Source organism: Phyllobates terribilis, unplaced genomic scaffold (genome assembly GCF_046119375.1).
Source record: "Phyllobates terribilis strain yellow unplaced genomic scaffold, ASM4611937v1 Scaffold_5__5_contigs__length_657084704, whole genome shotgun sequence".
NCBI classification, from domain to species: Eukaryota; Metazoa; Chordata; class Amphibia; order Anura; family Dendrobatidae; genus Phyllobates; species Phyllobates terribilis.
In genome coordinates this window covers 452,859,928-452,882,810 of record NW_027362765.1, presented here as the reverse complement: position 1 = coordinate 452,882,810, position 22,883 = coordinate 452,859,928, and the positions used below count along the sequence as shown (strand labels likewise).

The 22,883-nt window shown below is 43.1% G+C and overlaps 1 protein-coding gene across 1 annotated transcript in view; it reads right to left on the bottom strand.

Moving 5' to 3' along the window:
- Positions 1-22,876, bottom strand: part of PDCD11 (programmed cell death 11) — a 58,371-nt gene extending 35,495 nt beyond the window's left edge. The window contains exons 1-10 of the mRNA XM_073685337.1: positions 22,721-22,876; positions 20,148-20,252; positions 11,119-11,247; positions 10,641-10,808; positions 9,857-10,018; positions 8,929-9,052; positions 5,005-5,186; positions 4,801-4,908; positions 2,641-2,847; positions 1,199-1,320 (exon numbers count right to left, since the gene is read on the bottom strand). Of these exons, the coding sequence (XP_073541438.1) occupies positions 1,199-1,320; positions 2,641-2,847; positions 4,801-4,908; positions 5,005-5,186; positions 8,929-9,052; positions 9,857-10,018; positions 10,641-10,808; positions 11,119-11,247; positions 20,148-20,240 (1,295 nt within the window). The 5' untranslated portion in view covers positions 20,241-20,252; positions 22,721-22,876. The remainder of the gene's footprint in view (positions 1-1,198; positions 1,321-2,640; positions 2,848-4,800; positions 4,909-5,004; positions 5,187-8,928; positions 9,053-9,856; positions 10,019-10,640; positions 10,809-11,118; positions 11,248-20,147; positions 20,253-22,720) is intronic.
- Positions 22,877-22,883: the final 7 nt, after the last annotated feature.

Below are 22,883 nucleotides of genomic sequence, written 5' to 3'. Positions count from 1 at the left end.
GCCTCGCTCAATACTAGTGCATTGAGTGAGTCCGGACACAGTCTAGTCGGAATGTGGCCGTGAATATGCAAATCGCATACTTGTGAACACATGATCGTCTGCTTTTAGCACCGGAGAATCTTCACAGCACGCAGCGTAAGCAATGTGAGGATTCACAAGTCTGCAGTCACACAGAATGACTGCAGACTTGTAGTCTAAGGCTGGACAACCCCTTTAAGGTCGCTTCCACACGCAGCATTTAACAGACTCTGTAGTGTCTCTTGAGCTAAGTATAAAAAAAAAAAAAAAAAAAAAAAAAAAAAACACAAACACTAAAACCCTGTAAGGAGGCTTCTCGGTCTGTAACTTAGGAAGGTCTGCATGGGTTTTACTACTGAAAAGCTGTGAATATGCGACCGTTTCTCTTTTTGGAACCTGCTGTAAACATTTGCAGGACAAATTAACAAACTGCAGACTTATAATCTGAAGTGCAGATAGACGCCAGTATTTTCTCAGCAGTGTGTGGATGAGATTTTGGGACATTTCATCCACAATGTTGGTTCTCTAAAACACAGGTAATTTTCTGTCTGGAAAATCCAGAGAAAAAAAGTAAGTTTTTTTTCTTTTTGTCCTATTTTTGGATTGGATGCAGACAAATCCTGTTTTGTTTTTTCTTGTACAATAGAAGTTACAAGGTTCCTTTATTTTCTGATCCTGGGAGAAAAATAAAAACACCCACCGTACCTTCCAAGAGGATGTAAAAATGTGATGGGAACAGGGAGTAACATACATAATTGTGGGGGCTGGATCTGATTGAGAATTACCCTTGTGTGAAAAAAGTCTAAGACTGTGACAACAATGTCTTTTTCAGGTTGAGCCGCCAGAAAAAGCGTAAAAAAAAACACAAAAATTAAATATTCACAGCAATGTCTGTGCACGTGTGCTGTCTTTTTTAACTGCTTTTAAAAGCTTCAGGCTTCAAAATTTGCAAAACGAAAGGAAAGAGTAAGTGCTTGTCACTTCTGTGGAGCAGCTCCTGACGAAATCTGCTCCAAATGATGCAAAAGAAACATGCTTCAGGAAAACAAAAACTCCTTTAAAAACTTTTTAAAAAGATAGCTTCTTCCACTAAAGCTGCTATATTGGATGTATAGTCTGAATACTGTCCAACGTGGACACTTAAAGCATGACAAGGTGTCTACAAAAAGCAGCTACTTACTTTCTAAAAGATAGCAGGAGGGTCTGATCCATAGGGCTAAACTCTATAACTCGCCCCTTGTGGACCGTTCCTTCTTTGAACTTTTGCAAAGTTTTTAACTTTGTTAAAGCAAGTTCTCTTTTCTGGAAGACAAAAAAAAGGCAAAAAGTGTCATAAAAGATAATGGATTCATTAAAGTGAGCTTACATGTAAGACGCAGTGATCAAGCCGGATGGCGGGAAACCTTTTACTCTGGTGCATAACATGTCTGAAAAGCGTAGCCCATGATTCTCAAGACATGATGAGGTGGCATCTCATCCACAGGTAAAATAATATCCAGCTTGTCACATATGCAAAAAATCTGCTGCCAGAATTAAATTGTACAGTTTTTATTGGGGTAAGGTTTGTCCTTGTGGAGAGTGACATGCCAGGCCTGCACGCCAGTATGAGGAGACTTATACGCCGTGCATGCTCCTCTGGGAAATTCAATATGCAAATTGTCTCTTCAGAGTGAAAGAGGACTTGAACTCAAGCGTCATCTATTGGAAGCAGCTATCCTACAAGTCATTATCGACTCTTTAACGAGCTTTGTAATATGACTTGGGATAAAAGCCAAGCCAGAATCTCAATTTGCAGACAGTGTATTGCCCCTCGTCAGTGCAAAGTATGAGATGTGATTTGGCTAGGTGAGAGGCTAAGACTGGCGTGCCAGACCTGGCATGTCACTCCCCACAAGGAGAAACCTTACCCCTTAGATCTCAGTCTTACCCTCTCATCTAGCCAAATCAGATCTCATACTTCGCACTGACGAGGAGCAATGCCCCGAAACACCGTGTCTGTATAGACTTGTAGGATTGCTACATCCAATAGGTGGCGCTATAGAGTTCTAGACCTCTTCCTCTCTGAAGAGGCAATTTGCATATAGAGTTTTTATTGAATTTTGTAGCCTGTACATAATGAGAGTGAGAGACTCTGTAGCTCCTTACGATAAGGCCGGGTTCTCACGAGCGGATACAGACTGCAATGCCCAGATGGGTTTCCTGACTCGAACCCATAGACACGTGAGGCTGTCAGTTCAGGGACAGGAGACCTCCGCCAGACTGGGCTTTCAGTCCGTATTCACTCACATGAACCAGACCTTATCCAAAGCTTGTGTGTGGTTCCTGTTAGTGAAATAGATGGGCGTTATGAATAGCATGGCGCAGTGTTTGCCCTGCCCTTTCCATAAAGCTTCACTTTAACCAAAAAAAAACAAAAGGGGGTCATGGATATTGTTTTTTTTTTCATTAGTATACATGGGTCATGACTCTTACCATCAGGCATATAGCAGATATATGTCATATGCTATAAATATCTCATAAATGCTTGAGATCATGATACGCCTTCATACAGAGCATCTCTGCCCCCATTAGTATGGGGTCATTCACTTTTAGACCAACTTTTAGTTATTGCTCAGAACTTACAAATGAAAATCCGAGAGTTTCCCCATCCAAGTTAAACACAGCCCCCGCACGCTTATGTAACGCCGTCACTGTGCAGCGCTCATGCAACGTGCCGATCCGGTCACTGCTCAGCTGCATGACGGAGCTCCCGGGCTGCAAGAAGCACTTCTGAAGGGTCAGACGAATGGCCTTGGAAGATCGATCAATCCACAAGATACAAGCTTTCACCTGGAGGAAGGAGGGAAAGAGACCTTAGTTCTCATTTAATCGTAGTGATATCTTACTAAACATGACTCCTTGGCTCTCCTGACATGATGTGTATTCACTAGCAAAAAAAAATAAGTGATATGAAGGAGGGCAGAGCTTCTGATCTAATACTGGAGATACCAGGGATACTGCGGTAGGAAGAGGCTGTTCACACTGCTGTCCACCCTGTCTACCTGATCTAATACTGGAGATACCAGGGATACTGCGGTAGGAAGAGGCCGCTCACTGCTGTCCACCCTGTCTCTCTGAATAACAATATAAGTATCTCCAGGTCACAGCAGTGGAGCTTCGCCTGCGCATTCTCCTGTTCTAACATCCTAGGACAGGTTTGTGTCAGTGAAACAAGGCAACGTCCATTTTAATTCTATAATGATTACTTTTATAAACAAAACGATTGTGATTTGCTAATAAAATGTATTTAAGAATTTCTAATGACATTTCCTTTAGTTATTTACTTATTTCTATTCCTGGAGAACCCCTTTAAGTAGACAAACTGCACTAGCAGAAAAGTTTTGTCTGGTTTTATGCAAATAATGATCAAAGTGTACCTGTTTATTTCACACAAAGCCTGTACCAATGGCTTTTGGTGCACATACAAGACCAGAAAGTGTCCTAAGGACACAGCCACACTTTCAGTATTTGGTCAGTATTATTTCTCAGAAGTAGGAGCCAAAACCAGGAGTGGGTGATAAATGCAGAATTGGTGACTTGTTGCCATTATACCTTTTCTCTGATTGTTCCTCACCTGGTTTTGGCTCCCACTCATGAGAAAAAATACTGACCGAATACTAATAGTGGGGGGCCGTGACCCAATGCTGATGCTCTGTAACTGGTCATCTCCTTTTCTCTTTAAAGGGAATCTGTCACCTGCAGATATAGGGTTAATCTGCAGGTAAACAAAGATGAAATCCTGCATATCTTCCTTAATTAAAGAGCGGCTATAGGGAGAAGTATCCGCCTACGGCAGCTCGCATGCAGTTATTGGGGCGGTGCAGGGAGCGGTTATGAGTCACCTCTCACTACTCAGTGAGCGCGCTGTAACCCACCCACATCGATTGATTGACAGCCTGCTTTGCAGCGTGTATGTCAAGAGCGGACAGTCAAAGTGCCAAGAAGTGATTACAGCTGGTCTCACCTAGTAATAAGCATCGGCAGTAACCTTTCCATACACCGCCCCCATGATTGAAAGTAAGCGGCAGCAGGGAGGATAGAACTTCATTTTCTGCCTGTAGCCGCGCTTCCGGTAAGTCAGGCTGGAATGTAATGCTATTTACCCTGCAGATTAACACTACATCTGCAAGTGCATTTATCATTTCTGGACATGATAGGTTCCCTTGAAGTGGCTGGTTTCTCTACATCGGAATTCCACCAGCATTATAGGTGCATGAACTTCCTTTCCCTCACTTCCGTGCTTGCATTGCATCTGCCATTGTCCAATGGTTTGTCAGTCCTGAAAAGAAAGTCCACCCGCTGCTCTGATTGTATACGGCTTGAGACAGGAAAGCAGGAGCACAAAGACAAACACCGACCCCCACATCCGGTAATTTGCCTTGGTGTCCCTGCTGCTGGAGACAGAAAGTAGAAATCTAGTGCCGGACAATGATTTTTCGGGGGTAATTTTTATTTGCAGACTATCTATACAATGAGCTATATACCCATCCAGACAGAGGTCAATAAGAAACTCTCCTGGCCTCCATCTAGTGAATGAAGACTTATGGGAATCAATTTAACACAGCTGCTGAAAGTTCTCCTGATACATATGGTAATCGCACAATACTGTGTGAACAGAGCCCAAAGAGCAACAAACCAAATGGAAAAGTAAGAAGAACTCCTGAGCAAAATTGTGAACAGAAAACTGCCCAATAGTCATTAGATGAATTTCCAACAATTATATTACCAGATTTGGATACATACGGTCTGATCTTTCTTGTAAGAGTTGACTTTCTTGGACTCCAAGTGCAGGAAATCCACAACCCCAGTGTAGGATGACAGGAAGGATAGTGTGACACGATCAGAGGAGACCTACAGGGAAAATAAATCACTCCGTTATAATTGCACCCCATTGGGACCAAGCCCCAACAATCCCCCGACACAGAGTATGGAGTCTGAGATCAGCACCTTCTGAACCTGAGCTTTTACCACCAGACCCGGCAAAAGATTATTTAGGGTCCATTTCTGCTCCTCCGTAGCGATGGCTGTAGCCACATCGGACTGTGTGATGGACAGGCGAACAATTCGGCCACTATTCTTTACTTCGTCAATCACACAGTTGAGGTACTGTCCGATCTGCAGAGAAGTGACTGTACACATAAAGCAGAATAAAAGTCAATATCTCATTTTCATTTGCTGGGCAGTTTAATGTTGTTATCTATTGTCCCCTGTTATCACAAATGCCCATTTCTATTGACCCTCCTAGTATTATGTAAAATATGATGCCCATTTTCTGTTCTAACAGCTATCCAATTTTTCCCTTTTATACCTGTGTACATCATGTATACAGCTAAAGGTACATTTTCTGCTTCATAATAGAGCAGTAATCAGCTTCAGCTCATCTCCTCTGTCTCCTGCTTGTGATAGGTTTCTCCCAACTTTTACTGATTGTGTACATTTCTTGCGAGTCCCACGTGCAGACTTTATAGTGTATCTTACATAATGTAGCCTTACACTGTTATCCCTGCCTCCTGCTTAGAAGCAGCATAAGTATATGTATGTAATCATCTACTACTTATAATAAGGAAAAAACTAAAACAAGCAGGAGGCAGGAGAACATGTCATGTGATGCAGCATCAGACTCACTAAAACTCTTCCATACGAGTCCGGAATCAGCCGTTCTATGTCACCAATGACTTCTGCACTCAGATAGGAGACAAAACTGAGCAAGTGCAGTGTGACGAGACTCCAGCTCATGTGCAAAGTCAGAAGCATTATAGGAATAAGATTGGAGGCGAAGAAGGAAAATACATAGGAGAAAACCCAGAAATGGCACAAACTAAAATAGATATATCAGGTATACATACAGTTAGGGCCGGGAATATTTGGACAGTGACAGAATCTTGGTGATTTGGGCTCTGCATGCCATTTTTTGGATTTAAAATGAAAACTTAGAGGCAATTGAAATGTTGACTTTCACGTTAAAGGAGTTGATCAAAAATATTCTGTGAAACATTTAGCAATTGAAACCATTTTTCTACAAAGCCTCCTCATTTCAGGGGCTCAAAAGTAATTGGACAAATTAACTTTACCATAAAAATTTTTCGTTTTTAATAATTTGTAGAGAATCCTTTACATGCATTGACTGCCTGAAGTCTGGAAGCCATGGACACCAGCAAATGCTGGGTTTCCTCCTTTGTGATGCTTTGCCGGCCTTCACTGCAGAGGAGTTCAGTTGTTGCTTGTTGGTGGGTCTCTCTGTTATACGTTTAGTCTTAACCATGTGAAATGCCGCTCGATGAGGTTGAGATCTGGTGATGACTCGGCCATTGTAGAATATTCCACTTCTTTGCCTTAAACTCCTGTGTTGCTTTCACAGTATGTTTTGGGTCATTGTCCAACTCTACTGTGAAGCGCCGTCCAATCAACCTTGCAGCATTTGGTTGATTCTGAGCAGAAATTATCGCCTTGTACACTTCAGAATTCATGCGGCTGCTTCTGTCTTCAATCACATCATCAATAAACACCAGTGACCCAGTGCCACTGGAAGCCATGTATGCCCATACAATCACACTGCCTCCACCATGTGTTACAGAGGATGTGCTGCGCTTTGGATCATGAGCAGTTCCAAGCATTCTCCATACTTTCTTCTTCCCATTATTCTGGTACAGGAGGATCTTCGTTTCATCTGTCCAGAGAATGCTTTTATCCAGAACTGGATGGCTTCTTTAGATGTTTTTTTGGGAGCAAAGTCTAATCTGGCCTTTCTATTTTTAAGGCTGACTAATGGTTCGCACCTTGTGGTGAACCCGCGGCATTTGCGCTCATGAAGGCTTCTCTTTATGGCAGACTTAGATACTGAAACATCTACTTCCTGGAGAGTGTTCTTCACTTGGGTGGATGTTGTGAAGGGATTTTTCTTCACCATGGAAAGGATTCTGCGATCATCCACCACTGTTGTCTTCCGTGGACGTCCAGGCCTTTTTGAGTTCCCAAGCTCACCAGTGCGCTCTTCTTTTTTTAGCAGAATGTACTAAACTATTAATTTGGCCACTCTTAACATTTCTGCTATCTGTCTGATGGATTTCTTCTTTTTTTTCCCCATCTAATGATGACTTGTTTCTCTTCCATTGAGAGCTCCTTTGACCACATGTTGTGGGTTCACAGCAACAGATTGAAATGCAACTGCCACACCTGGAAGCAGCTCCAGACCTTTTAACTGCTTAATTGATTATGGATTAATGAAGGAAAATCCCATGCAACCCATTAAAGAGCTTTTGAGATAATTGTCCAACTACCATTGATCTCTTGAAAAAGAGGCAGCTACATATTAAAGAGCTGTAATTCCTAAACCCTAAGGCCATGTGCCCACGTAGCGTTTTTGTAGCGTTTTTGCATAGTTTTTACGGCCGTGAAAACGCTTGTAAAACAGTCTGCCATGCAAAGCAATGTGAATTCGGATGTGCTGTGCACATGATGCGCTGATTTGCGCGCCTAATTTGCATTGCTTTGCAAAACGCAGCATGACCATTTCTACTGCGATTACGCTGCAGCGTAATCGCGGTGCGTGTGGTACCTGGGATGAAGACGAGACTACAACTTCTCTTCATCCCGGCTACCACACGGTGAAAAAAAGAAATAAAAAGTTAAAAATAAACAAAACCTATATATTCACCTCTCCGGCGGCCCCCGGTCTCCTCCGGTCTGCTCCCGGCCACGTCTTCTCTCTTCAGCGTCCCGCAGTGTACTGTCAGGACCTACGGTGACGTCATTTAGTCACCTGATGGTCATGCGACCGCTGACGTCGGCGGTCAGGTGATGGTCGCGTGACCATCAGCTGACTAAATGACGTCACCGCAGGTCCTGACAGTACACTGCGGGATGCTGAAGAGAGAAGACGCGGCCGGGAGCAGACCGGAGAGGTGAATATACAGGTTTTTTTTTATTTTTAACGTTTTAATTCTTTTTTTTTTTTTTTTACTATAGATGCTGCATTTAAAGCATCCAAGTTGTTCACACATTATAAATCCATGCCGGTTGCATGGATTTATATTGTGTGATCAACTTGTCAAGCACTTTTCCAAGTGATGCTCAAAATAACTTGGAAAAGTGCTTGAAAAAACGCATGTTAGGCTGTGTGCCCACGTAGCATTTTTCAAGCGTATATGCTGCGGAATTTCCGCAGCGTAAACGCTTGAAAAACGCATGTATATCCGCACCCCATGGTCCCCAATGGGATTCCGCAAGTTCTATGCACATGTTGCGGATTTTTCCGCAGCATGTCATTTAATTTTGCGTTTCCGCAAGCGGAATTGCCTTTGTCCAATGCATAAAAAACGCAAGGCAATTCCGCATGTGGAAAACGCGTGATAAACGCGCGAAAAATGCGCGATAAACGCGTGTGGAATTCCGCATGCATTTTTCCGGGAGAGGACTTGCATTTATGCAGCAGAAATTTTCTGCTTCATAAATGCAACGTGGGCACATAGCCTAATAACACTGAAAAAACGCTTCTCTCTGGCAGAAAAAACGCATGTAAATCTGCATGCGTTTTTTCTGCCAGGGAGAGGCAAAAACGCTCTGCATCAAATCTGCTACGTGGGCACATAGCCTTACTCCAATTAGGATGAGAATACCCTCAAATTAAAGCGGAGCGGCTGCACCTTAAGGCCATATTGATTATATAACTGTATGTTGAATATGTTTTGGTAAACAGCAAAAATGCCATAACTTGTGTCACCGTCCAAATATTTTTGGACCTAACTGTAAAATGCATGTCTTACAGTGTCTATTCTGTACTATGTCATGCTGTCATACAATCGCTGCCTACAAGTCTATGAGAACATCATCACCTTAGAGAATATTATATACATAGATTTAATGTTTCCTTACATATACTTGTCTGGTTTAGATACACTTGAGCTTTTTGACGAGGCAAGAAAGCTTTAGTTCCCCCAATTCCCAGGTCAATGAGATATCCATGGTCTTCAATACTGGAAACACAACCGCAGAGAAACTGGGAGGACAGATAAAATGTCACCACATCAGCAGGGTCAGAAGAACCACACAGAAAGATACAGTACACATAGGACAGCCGTCAGCAGAATCAGTATTCATCCAGCAGTTATCTCCCCGCACGCCCTTACATACATGAATGCTTGGATCAGACATGTGGATTTATTTTACAACTCTGGCAAAAATTTAATATTCCAGAGAACAGATTACAGGGGGTGTCCAGAGAAATCAAATTATCACCTATCTGTGACCCGCACTGATCGGCAGAACGGGGAACTTTTATCCATGCTAGAATGGAGTGACAGCGCACATGCTTGACGGCAGCTTCATTCATTCCCTATGGGACTGCCCTCGTTTCTTTCGGCAGCCTCAGAGAATGAATGGAGCAGCAGTCGGGCGTCTGATCCGCTGCTTTAATTTGTAACGGGAATAAAAGTGCCCAATCGTGGATAAAAAAAATCCCCATTCTGCTGACTAATGCGGGGACCCAACGCTAGGACCCCCACTGATCAGTAAGGTATCACCTATCTGGCGGAAAGGCGAGGACTTGTTATAACTGAACAATTTCTTTAATTTATGATGAAATCTATTAAACACCCATCGAATGAGGGTTCAGCACAGTCAGCAGTGAGGAAAGCATGTGTGTGTGAAGCCTTGCAGAGATGTACATCAGGGTGGCCTAATGGCCGGGAAGTTACCCTTTAATATGGAACAACTATCTTAGAATTTTTGGGGATACATTAACTGTTGCTTCATCACATCATTACAATATGCCACAGAAATCACATGCACTGACAAGACCTACCATGCCCGTGTGCAAAGAAGAGGGCGTCAGATCCGCATTGACCAGCTTGGGGTTCAGAGACAGTTTGATACTTGGGTACCCCCCAGACGTGGTCTCCAGGCGGCTCACTGCACATCTAACCAGCATTCCTGGTGAGTATAGGGCAGACAGCGGCAACAGAGCCTACAACATAAAGAGACAACTCAGGAGAGCCCAGTACAAGTGACACAGATTATTACATGTATTCAGTCACAGTGGCATCTTTGATGGGATGTGTAGGTGCAATGAATGCCAGGTTGAGGGAAAGAGCCGGGGGAGCAAGCGAGCGGGAGACGGGGGAGCAAGCGAGTGGGAGACGGGGGAGCAAGCGAGCGGGAGATGGGGGAGCAAGCGAGCGGGAGATGGGGGAGCAAGCGAGTGGGAGACTAATTGCTCAGTTGAATGTGGTGTTTCTTTGTATCTGACTTGCTCGGCACACCCGTCTTTTGAGAGCCAAACCAATAGTACTAATTACACTATAAGCATTAATTTTCGAACAATTGCACCGGACATCATTTTTCTCAATTTCTTTAAGGCAAGACAATCCCTTTAAATCAGTCTTGTAAGGTGTTGGACATTTTACAGCCAGTCTTCAGCGTTTGCAATTTGCATTCCATGGAAGAAGGCCGGTGCCTCTATATATCTGGGGCGCAGCTTTCACCCAATGTGGAAGCAGCGGCTTCTAGGCTGCAGAAGTCAGAAATAAAAGCGGGCATTCTAGATCCCTACTCTCTACCATTTCCATATAGGACGCTCGGATCCTTACCTCTAGTGGTTCATCCGTTTCCACTTGCTCACTAAGCAATTTGGTGTAGGCCTCACAAACATTTATTGCTTGGACGTAGCCAATGAGCCCATAGGGCAAATTAATGGACAACTCAAAATCTTTTGCGTCTTTCACACATCCCAGGAGCAGCATGCCATCATGGAGGCTCTGCAATCGAATAAGAAACGGTCAGGGTGCAGAAGGGATTAATAATACAATATACTTTTTTTTTTTTTACGACAGAGTGCTGTTCCTCTGTTATTCCTCCTGCTAATTTAGATATAAACAACTGAACTTTTCTGTGTACAAAAGGGTCTATCTATGCACCTGCACAGATGAAAAATTAAATGTATGGACGCCATCTAATGACGTGTGCGATGGTAAAGCTCAGTCGTCAAATTATTCGTACATTTTCAGGAAGGATAACAAAAGAATGGCAGATGAAGAAATTAAATAATTTTTAGAAAAATCTACCAACCTTAAAATTCAGTAACTCGATGCCTTTGTCTTTTGTTTCAGCGCTCTTTTCAGGCTTGAAAATCTCAGATTTCCCACTTAAAACCTTCTTCTTTTTCTTCTTTGTCTCTTCTAATTCTTCATGGTGTGTCTAAATAGAAATATTAATGTATTATTTGTGCTGCAACTGACTAAAGTAGCAATGATTCTAAAGGTTCTAATACATATAATAATCTTATAATAACAATGGGAGATCGCAGATTTTAAAAACGGTGGCATCTTTAAACAGATTGTCCACTATATCGATACTGATGAGCCATACCGATCAGCTGTACTCCGCTCCAGCCTGATAGTAACGATGTACGGAGCTGTACTCTGTAGTGGCCGCTCCCCAGTCCCGCAGATCAGCTTTTATTCCCTTTAATAGCACGCAAAAAAGGTGCAGCTTAAAAGAGTAACAGTAATCTTATGTACATGTTTCTAGACGTATGCACAGAGTAAAACTGAGGTACGGATTTTAAAGGGAACCTGTCATGTCACCAAATGGTATTAACCTGAAGATATGGGATCAACCTGCCGGTTAATAGCATTACTATTACATCACCATGCTGTCAAGCCGCCGCATTGAAGGTGCAGCTACCAGGAGGAAATTAACTTCTCTCTCTCGGGAGCTGCCGGCTTTCAGTCACCGCTCACCGCATTGTGAGCGATGGCTGTAAAGTCGTCCTGTCACGATGATTGAAAGCTCGTTCTCCACAGATGACCTGCAGAGCCGGCTGTTAGTCAAAATGCCAGGTTGTGCTTACAGCGTACTGAGGGTGAGTGTAGTAACTCTGGGCACACCTATAACTGAAAGCCGGAGGCTCCTGGGAAGATTAAAGTTCATTTCTTCCTGGTAGCAGCATTTTCAATACTGCGTCCAGTCACAAGAAACCCTAATGACATTCTGTGAGGATTTAAATAATGTGTGGAATGAACTGAAATTTACTATTTCACATAGTACTGAGAGGATGAACTTTCTGGACACTATGGTGATTAGAAATGAAAGAGGGGATTTTGAGACAGATTTATATAAAAAAGATACGGACAGGAATAGTATCCTACATTTTAGGAGTGCACATCCATATTCTCTAAAAAAGGCTATCCCCAAATCACAATTTCAGCGAGTGACCAGAATTGTCACTAACCCCTCTACCTGTTCAAAAAGAATTTTGGAAATGTGTGATAACTTTAGATGGAGAGACCATCTCCAACGTATTTTAGATAGGGCATTGAGAGAGGTAGTTACTGATAAAGATCCACGTAGAAAGAATGAATCACGTATATGTTTTGTAAGGGAATATCATCCAGTCAATTTAAAAGTGGATCAAATTATAAAGAAATATTGGCATATTCTGGGGCAGGCATATCCGAGTGTGATGGATTTTAATGTACCTACCCTCATCTGTAATAAGAGATTGCCCAATGTGAAAGATAAACTGGTACGGGCTGATGTGGGGAGCGACGCAATAATTCCTAGACAGACTTTTCTCTCAACAAAAAATAAAGGAACGTATCCTTGTTTGAACTGTGCCCAATGTGGTAATGTAATTAAGGGGGAATATTTTAGCCATCCTAGGACGGGCAAAAGATTTAGTATTAAGGGCTTCTTCACATGTAAATCTACAAATGTGGTTTATCAGATAAAATGTCCGTGCGGGTTTTCATATATTGGAGAAACAATGCAGTCAGTGGGAACACGGGTTAATAAACATAAATCCACTATCAGGTGTGGAGATACTTCGCTTCCCCTTCCATTACATTTTAAGGAAAAAGGGCATTCAGTAGCCCAATTGAAATATCAAGTATTAGAACAAATAGATACACCTAGAAGGGGAGGTAGTATTAAAAAAATCCTTTTACGTAGAGAAGTCTTTTGGATTTATACTTTGGGAACTTTATATCCGAATGGCCTGAATCAAGAATACAATGTTAGTGGTATTATGTGATCAGGATAATAAGTAATATATACATCCTACCTTCTTTTCAGACATCACAGATGCGATGAATTTCTGAAAAATCAGCATGAGAACAAATAGGTTGTATATTATACTTGCCACTTTTTGCTGTAATAGAATCTGGAGAACGGAGATGAGAGGTGATGCAAGATAGACGGCTTCCCTATGTATTTGCGGTAATTCCGGGAGTAACGGATGGACATTAAATCATATTGTCACTTTCAAGGAGATAAATAGGGTTTAGGTCAGGGGATAGAAGATGAGGAGTACAAGAGCCTCTCTCATCTCAGATAACGATCTGTGGGAGGCGAGAATTACTTGGAATGCAGGCTTCTCTATCCCCGTGTGTTTGCGGTGATTCCTTTATTAGTAGCTTAATGTGTAACTATACCTCTCTGAATGGGATAGACTGAGTTTAGATAATGGGATATAAAGTGATAAAGGAACAGTATGGTAAATCATTTCTTATGATGTGAATTGGGATCTGCGGGAATGCGGCAATATACTGATCTATCTATAAGGCATTTATTAGATAGTGACTTGAAACGATTATAGTGGATTATAATATTGAGGAGAAAGAATAAAGGATAGATTTAGTCACTTGATGCAGGTTGTTTACAAGGAATCAGTTGCATGTATAAATATAATGAGCAGTATTTTTAAAAAATAAAAAAAATTCTTAAAATATTAAAAATCATTAAAAAAATTATAAAACGTTGAACATATTTAAGAAAAATAATATAAGAATATTGAGAAATGTAAATTAGAACATTTGAGAAAGTATTAAAATGTGGTATATTTATAGGTGGGAATAATTAAATGGAATTCATATTTGGAGATTCATGTATTTATATTTGGTTAGGGATTATCTAGGTATATAAATTCACTTGTGGATGATGTTTTGCAATTTAAGTTTATTATTATGTTTTAATTTTTGTATAGTTTTGTTGTATATAATTTTTGTCAGTCTTCTTTTTTATGTTAATGAGAATTGTGTCATTTCCGTGGATTTGACTATAAATATCTTGACTGAATGTATTTAACCACAATTGAAAAAAGCCTTGGACAGGCTGAAACGTCTTTTTGTGAGTTGTGGAATAAACAAACTAATCATCAACAAGTGAGTGCCGGGATTTGCTTTTCCTACAGACATTGTTTTCCACGTGCATCACCCGAGCCACACGGAGTGCCGACTATTTTCTCTTGATACCGCTCTCCACAGATGACCTGCAGAGCCGGCTGTTAGTCAAAATGCCAGGTTGTGCTTACAGCGTACTGAGGGTGAGTGTAGCCACTCTGGGTACACCTATAACTGAAAGCCGGAGGCTCCTGGGAAGATTAAAGTTCATTTCATATACATAGTTAGTAAAGCCGAATAAAGACTTGCGTCCATCAAGTTCGACCTGTTAGTTCTGTAATTGCTAAAGTTGATCCAGAGGAGGGCAAAAACCCCAAATGATTTGGCCAATCTTCACCTGAGGAAAAATTCCCTCCCGACTCTGAAACCAGCAGTCAGAATAAATCCCTGTATCAACCTACTATTTTATTCTATTTTTAAGTATATGCAGAAATCTGCCTGGTATCTAGAAAAGCATCCAGTCCCCGCTTGAACTGGTGTAGTGAATCTGACATTACCGTCTCCTCACTCAGTGAATTCCATATTCTCACTGCTCTTACCGTAAAGAACCCCTTCCTATGCTGGTGCTGAAACCTTTTCTCTTCCAGTCTTAGTGAGTGCCCTCTTGTTACCGTAATATCCCTCCTTTTGAACAAATCCCGGGCAAGGTCTCTATACTGTCCCCTAACATATTTGTACACATTTATTATGTCCCCCCTCAACCTTCTCTTTTCCAGGCTGAATAGTCCTAGTTTTGCCAACCTCTCTGGGTATTGCAGTCCCTCCATTCCCCTTATTAATTTTGTTGCCCTCCTTTGTACCTTTTCAAGCTCATTTATATCCTTTCTATATATTGGGGCCCATAACTGAGCACAGTATTCCAAGTGTGGTCTGACCAGTGCTTTGTACAGTGGAAGAACAATGTTCTCCTCCTTTGCAGCTATACCTCTTCTGATACATCCCATTACCCTGTTTGCCCTTACAGCAGCGGCCTGACTTTGGGCACTCCAATTTAGTTTGCTATCAATCAAGATGCCCAAGTCCTTCTCCATCTCTGAATTCCCCAATGATTTCCCATTCAGTGAGTACTGGTGACTTCCATTTTTCCTTCCCATATGTATGACCTTACATTTCTCCTCGTTAAACCTCATTTGCCATTTAATGCTCCACCTACCCAGCTTATCCAAATCCCTCTGTAGGTCTTCACTATCCTCTTTTGTATTAATTGTTTTACATAACTTTGTGTCATCTGCAAATATTGATATTTGACTATTTATCCCGTTGACTATGTCGTTAATAAAGATATTAAATAACATTGGGCCTAGTACAGACCCCTGTGGTACCCCACTAGTGACGCTTACCCAATCTGAGTATATTCCATTTATAACCACCCTCTGTCTTCTATCCCTTAGCCAGTTAGCTACCCACTTGCAGACATTTTCCCCCAGCCCCATCATTCTCATTTTGTATACCAACCTATTATGTGGCACGCTATCGAACGCTTTTGAGAAGTCGAGATACACGACATCCACTGGTTCCCCCTGATCTACTCGAGAGCTAACCTCCTCGTAGAAGTCAATCAGGTTTGTTTGGCAGGAGCGATTCCTCATGAATCCATGTTGGTTCGGGGTTAATAGATTATTAGCGTCAAGATGCTCCATGATTGCCTCATTAATAAAGCCTTCAAAAATTTTGCCCACAACGGACGTCAGACTCACCGGCCGATAGTTTCCGGCGTCACTTTTCGCTCCCTTTTTGAATATTGTCACTACATTCGCCTGTCGCCAATCAAGTGGTACAGACCCAGTCTCAACAAAGTCCTTAAATATAAGATATAACGGTCTGTCTATCACATTACTTAGTTCCCTTAGTACCCGTGGGTGTATGCCATCAGGTCCTGGTGATTTGTTTATTTTAATGTTACTGAGGCGTTCCTGTACCCCAGCTTGGGTTAGATTTGTCATACTTAGTGGAGGATTAAGCTGGTCACTTCTCATTTCGCCTGTTAGTTCTTTTTCCTTTGTGAAAGTTGACGAAAAAAATTTATTTAATAGATTAGCTTTATCCTCATCTTTCTCTATGATTTTGCCTTCATCACTTTTTATCGGTCCAATATTATTCGATTTAATCCTTTTACTATTTATATACGTAAAGAACAGTTTGGGATTTGATCTACTTTCCCTAGCAATATGTCTCTCTGTTTCCTCCTTTGCTATTTTTATTTGTTTTTTGCAGGTTCTCGTTTTTTCCTTGTAACACATTAGTGCCTCCTTGCTGTTTTCCTGTTTTAATCTCTTGAATGCCTCTTTTTTGCTATTTAACGCCCCTTTTACGTTCTTATTCAACCATATTGGTTTCCTCTTATTTCTGGCCCTTTTATTCCCATACGGTATATACCTCTCGCACTGAGTATTCAGAATTCTTTTGAAGGTTTCCCATTTACTATTCGTATTTCCTTGATTAAGAACTTTGTCCCAGTCTATAAGTTGAAGGTTTTCTTTCAGCTGATCAAACTTCGCCCTCCTAAAGTTTAATGTTTTAGTTGTTCCCTTATTGATAACCCTACTGAAGGGCATTTTGAAATTGATAATATTATGATCGCTATTACCTAGGTGCCCCCCTATCTGTACCTCAGTTATTCTATCAGGCCTATTAGTCAATATTAAGTCCAACACGGCCTTCCCTCTCGTTGGTTCCTGCACTAGTTGGGAGAGATAATTATCCTTGATATTTGTCAAGAACCTTTTTCCTTTCTGAGATCTACAGGTTTCTGTTTCCCAGTCAATATCCGGGTAGTTGAAGTCCCCCATTACAATCACCTCATTATGTTTTGCTACTTTGTCTATTTGTCCTAATAGCAGATTCTCATTCTCCTCTGTTATATTTGGTGGCTTATAGCAGACCCCCAGTAATATTTTATTATTATTTTTTGCCCCCCTCTATCTCTACCCACATGGACTCAACCCCCTCTTCTCCCTCTCCTATATCTTCCCTTAGTCTGGGCTTTAGACGTGACTTTACATATAAGCAGACTCCTCCGCCCTTCCCGTTTCCGGTCCCTTCTAAATAAACTATAATCTAATAAATTTACCGCCCAGTCGTAGCTATCGTCTAGCCAAGTCTCTGTTATACCTACGATGTCATACCTCTCCTCCGATATAAGCGCCCGCAGCTCATCCGCCTTATTGGTCAGGCTTCTTGCGTTGGTCAGCATGCAAGATAAAACTTTGGGGTTATTTAGCATCCTATTCTTCTCTAACGATCTAACTGTACAATCCCCACCCCCCTCTCCACCCTCATTACATTCACTTCTCCCCTTCCCCCTTGCTTGCCTCACATCCCACCTATTTCCTTGGTTTCCCCCCCCCCCCGTCTCTAGTTTAAAAACTCCTCCAACCTATTAGCCATCTTCTTCCCCAGCACCGCTGCACCCTCCCCATTGAGGTGCAGCCCGTCCCTACGGTAGAGCCTGTAGCCGACAGCGAAGTCGGCCCAGTTCTCCATGAACCCAAACCCTTCTGCCTTGCACCAACTCTTTATCCACTTATTCACCTCCCTAACCTCCCGTTGGCGCTCCTGTGTGGCTCGCGGGATTGGTAGTATTTCTGAGAAAACTACCTTGGAGGTCCTTGCCCTAAGCTTCCTACCTAGATCCCTGAAATCATTTTTAAGGACCCTCCATCTACCACTCACTTTGTCATTGGTGCCAATGTGGACCATGACCGCTGGGTCTTCGCCAGCCCCACCCAGTAACCTGTCAACCCGATCCGCGATATGTGCCGGACTCGAGCGCCAGGGAGGCAGCACACCGTTCGGCGATCCCGGTCTTTGTGACAGATTGCCCTGTCTGTCCCCCTAATAATAGAGTCACCCACTACCAGGACCTGTCTAGCCTGCCCTACACTTCCCCCCTCCCCCTCATTACTGGAGCATACACTCCCCCGGCGGTCAGAGGATCTGTCGTGCTCCAATAATGCCGGTTCTGAACCAGCCTTCCTATACTTCTTCCCTCTATCCCTTCTAACTGTTACCCAGCTCCCTGACTGTTCAGCCTGCGCTTCCCCACTAAGCTCCACCCCCAGTGTTGACCCATTGAGTGTCTGCTCGGTGAGCAGCAAACTCCGTTCCATGTTGTCGATGCTCCTCAGTACCGTTATCTGAGCACTTAGATCCACGATTTGGGCTTCCAAGTGCACGATATGCTCACATCTCTCGCAGCAGTATGGATCCCTGAGCGGTAGCTCAGGGAATGCATACATTGCGCAAGATGTACACTGCACGGCTCCGGCCAACATGGACGTCATTCTAAATATGGGGATACAGTCAGTATATATGTACAAGTACAAAACACAATTATTTATATATAGGTGTATGGACGGGGATCAATTAGGGATGTGCAAGTGTATCGATTAGATATCGGCGCGGGATCAGTTAAGTATGGACGGGGGATCAATTAAGTATCAATTAAGTATGGACGGGGGATCAGCTGAGTGGGTCAGGTGGATTAATTAAGTGTGGACGGTGTGTCAATTAACTATGGACTGGGATCAATAAGTATGGACTGGGGAAATAATTAATTGTGGACTAGGGAATCAATCAATTAATTATGGACAGGGGGTTTAATTAAATAGGATGGGGGGTAAAGCAAATAAATAGGTATGGACGGTGGGTCAATTAACTAAGGACTGGGGATCAATAAGTATCAATAATATCAATAAATATGGACTGGGGAAATAATTAATTGTGGTCTGGGGAATCAATCAATTAATTATGGACGGGGGTTAATTAAATATGGTGGGGGATAAGGCAAATAGATAGGGACTGGGGATGAGTAAAAGTGGACAAGGGGAATCTATTAAATAGGACAAGGGGGATCAATCAATTATGGGCTGGGGGGGTCAATCATTTAAATGTGGTCAGGGAGATCACTTTAATATGGACGGGGGGTGGTCGGGGATCAATTAAATGAGGACGGGGGGTCAATTTAATGTGGTCAGAGGGATCAGTTAAATATGGACGGGGGTGTTCAGGGGAATCAATTTAAATATGGACGGGGGTGATCAATTAAATATGGACGGGGGGGTAATCAATTAAATATGGACTAGGGAATACAATACAATTACAATACAGATACAAATACAATACAGTACAGTACACACTTGGGTTCAGTAGGGCCGCTTATCGCGGCCTCCTGCCCCTCACTCACCTCCTCTAGGGACGCTGCACGCTATCACAGCGCGCTTGTCCCTCCGGTCGCCTCTTACCGGTCCTCCTGATCACCTCCTGGTCACCACCACCTGGCACCCTCCGCTGGCCGGCACTGCACGCTGCCACAGCGCTCTCTTGCGCTCGTCCCTCCGGTCGCCTCCTACTGGTCCTCCCGGTCCGCTCGGTCACCTCCGCCTGGCTCTCCTCCCTTCCCAGGAGCTCTCTCCACACACAGCACAACTCTTGCAGCACACGGCAGGCTCCGCCTCCACCACTTCCTGTCAGGCCTCCTCCTGACAGGAAGATTTCTTCCTGGTAGCAGCATTTTCAATACTGCGTCCAGTCAGCACTGTAATGCTATTAACCTGCAGATTGACCCTATATCTGCGGGTTAATAGCGTTTGGGGACATGACACTTTCCCTTTAAATCCACCGCATGCCAACCTATGCTGCACATTTTCACCATGGATGTCACCCTTTACAATGCATAGGATTAAACCTGCTGCACATCAGCAGGATGTCCACAGCAATGAAATAAGAAAACTTTTGATTTGATACGATCCGCTCATGTTTCCTCCCATGTGGACGTACCGTTACAAAGAACAGGAAAGTATATCTAAATGATATGTCAAAAATAAATACATTTTTAAAAGTTATATTAAAAATATTTCTATTTAAACAGAAGGAAAAAAAAAAAAAAAAAAAAAAAAAAATCGCTCATTGACATACAGAAAAGAGGTTGTCATCTTCTCGCGGCCTCTTCTTAACGCCAGTTTCTTCGGATTTCTTCTGTACGCCACCTCGGGGGAAACTCTCTTCCATTTTGGTGTATGTCTGGAAAAGAAAAAATAAATAAAACATTACAAAACTAATCAGAGAATTGTACTTTTTCAGTGCTATGATGAAAATCGTAAGCAAGTCAGCAGCAGTTGCCTGCACACCATTAAACTATTCCATCAGTCGCACCGCAGCACATTTTTACATATGGAAGTCGTGGTGTGGTTGTGTAGATGCTCTTACCTCATTGGAAATAATACCTTTTTTTTTTTGTTGAGATTCAGCGATCCAGTCTTGAGAAATCTAGAAGTCATATGCAAATGAGGCTGGAAGTGCACTGGGGGAATGTCAATGTACTTGGAAAAGGAAGTCCAACTGCACTGACACGCCCCCAGTGCACTTCCAGCCTCATTTCCATATGACTTCTAGATTTCTCAGGACTGGAATATTGAATATCTACAAAAAAAAAAAAAAAAAAAAAAGGTATGAAATTTATTGGGGGGGACAAGCACCTATACAGCGATACTTCTATATGTAAAAACGTGCTGGCAGCTTCCCTTTAAGCATGCCATTACGTCATGAGGAGTGAGGTGTCAGACATCTGAAAATGGAAGACACAGCACAAAATTCTGCACTAATGTAAAATCCACAGAAAAAAAATACGCTCAGCGTTCACTTTGCTGCCACATACAAATTTTACGCTGCAGATTTTGCCGTTTATTCACAGTAAATCCACCGCAAAGTCTGGATGTGCTGAGGATTCTGGTGCAGATTTCACAGTGAAAATTGGGGGAATAAAACACAGCATAAAGGGACAAAATGCTGATTTACAACATGAACCACAGTTTAATGCACGGTGTCATGCCAGGTGTGGGAAAGACTTAGTGCAACACAGAGGGAAGAGGGAAAAGGAGCAAGTGGAGACCTCCTAGTCTGGTCTAGCGTCACCCTGTCTCAACTACCGTCCCTATATTGCTTCTTCAGCAATTGCTGCATGCGTGCCTCGCCCTGTCTTTCCCTGGCATATGGCTAAGGCTAGGGATGGGAGGAGATGAGCACTAGTCGATCTCCACTAAACTCTATAGACAACAAGGGTAGACAAACAGGGGGAGATTGCTTAGCTTTAGACGACTCCAGACAAATGCAAACTCAGCCTCAAGCTCCAGAGAGGACGAAGTACTGCTGTAGATAAGCCTTCACAAGTAGAAATGAATATAGTTGGCACCTCCCTCTCAGACACACCAGGCCAGGGATCTAAATACCAGAGGGAGGTAGCCGCTAGGTCCTAGAGACGGCCTCTCATCTAAAAAGATGTCTGTAATGCCAAACGTAGAGATCTCCTGCAACCAACTGCAGGGCTGTCTGTCACCTCTGATACACCCGTGACACACGGCATCTGATTTTTTTCACAGTGAATGGATGAGATTTGGCATCAAGTCATTGACTTTGCAGCTACTATAATATGCTGAGGATTCTCTGCCGCAAACCCAGATGGAAAATCCAAAGAGGATCTATCAAGTGTGAACATACCCCGATGGAGAGGCAACACTGAGTGGAGAGCAGCTTTATTAAAGGGGTTAGTCCTGCTCTGCTTAAGGTCCACATACATGGACTAACCGGCAGCACAATATGACCGCCGATCAATAAACTATTACCAATCATCGGTCATTTAAATGCCTTTTTACACAGACAGACCAAAGTACATTGGCATCGGGAGGCAACATTGCAGGTGATGCCACATCTACTGATACCAGCAGGGAAGCTACGCGTGATCGTGCACCATTGATCAGACCCACACTGATTATTAAAGGGTTGTCTCTTATTCTGTGGCAAAAGCACGCCGCTCCCCATCCTCCCAAAACCTGAGTGACAGTGTGCTCAGGGGCCGACATATCATCAGTGCAGCCAGGGGACAAGAGGTAAAGGGCCACTACAACCAAATCAGATGCCATTGTGCATTATGATGAGCGATAGGGTCCATATACTGCTCTTGACCAGGGCCTCTTCTCTTTGTGTCCACTGCGGCTTTATCAACCTTCAGTTTGGGAATTACTGATGCCGCTACATGGGACACATGGCCTCTGCAGCACAGGAGGAGCGCAGGGCACCGACGATGCTCACTCCTGACCATGGCAGACTATTGGAAAGAGCTTGTAAGCGCTGCGCTCCTCGCCTAGGAGTCCAGCCACTTCAAATAGACTGCAAAGGTGGTTGGTAACCAAGGCAACAAGCTGTAAACAATAAAATTAAAGATCTCTTGAAAACGGAGAGGATCTTTAATACCAGGTAATCTGCACCGATCACGACTTTACAGGCACTTTGCACATGTTTCTCCATTTAAGACGAGACAATCTCTTTAAGGGCTGAGAATGGAAAGACTGCAGTGTGAGCAGGATGTCAGCCTCACCATTACCCGCCAGCACTTCTCTTTCTTAGAAGCTCGGGATAGTCACATCCCAGCTTTACTGCTGACCGTCCCCTTCCCTAGCTCCGGACCTCACTGCTCCGATCAGGCGACCACTTACCGGCTGCACACAGATCGCTCACAGCCGGGCTCCTCAGCAGAAACATGCAGCGATCACACACGTGGGTCTCCCGTACTGTTAACCCGGAAGTACAAAATTCCAGCCACACAGCCACGTGACACACGACTTCCTGTTCCTGGCTGCGTCATCGGAGTCACCTTCT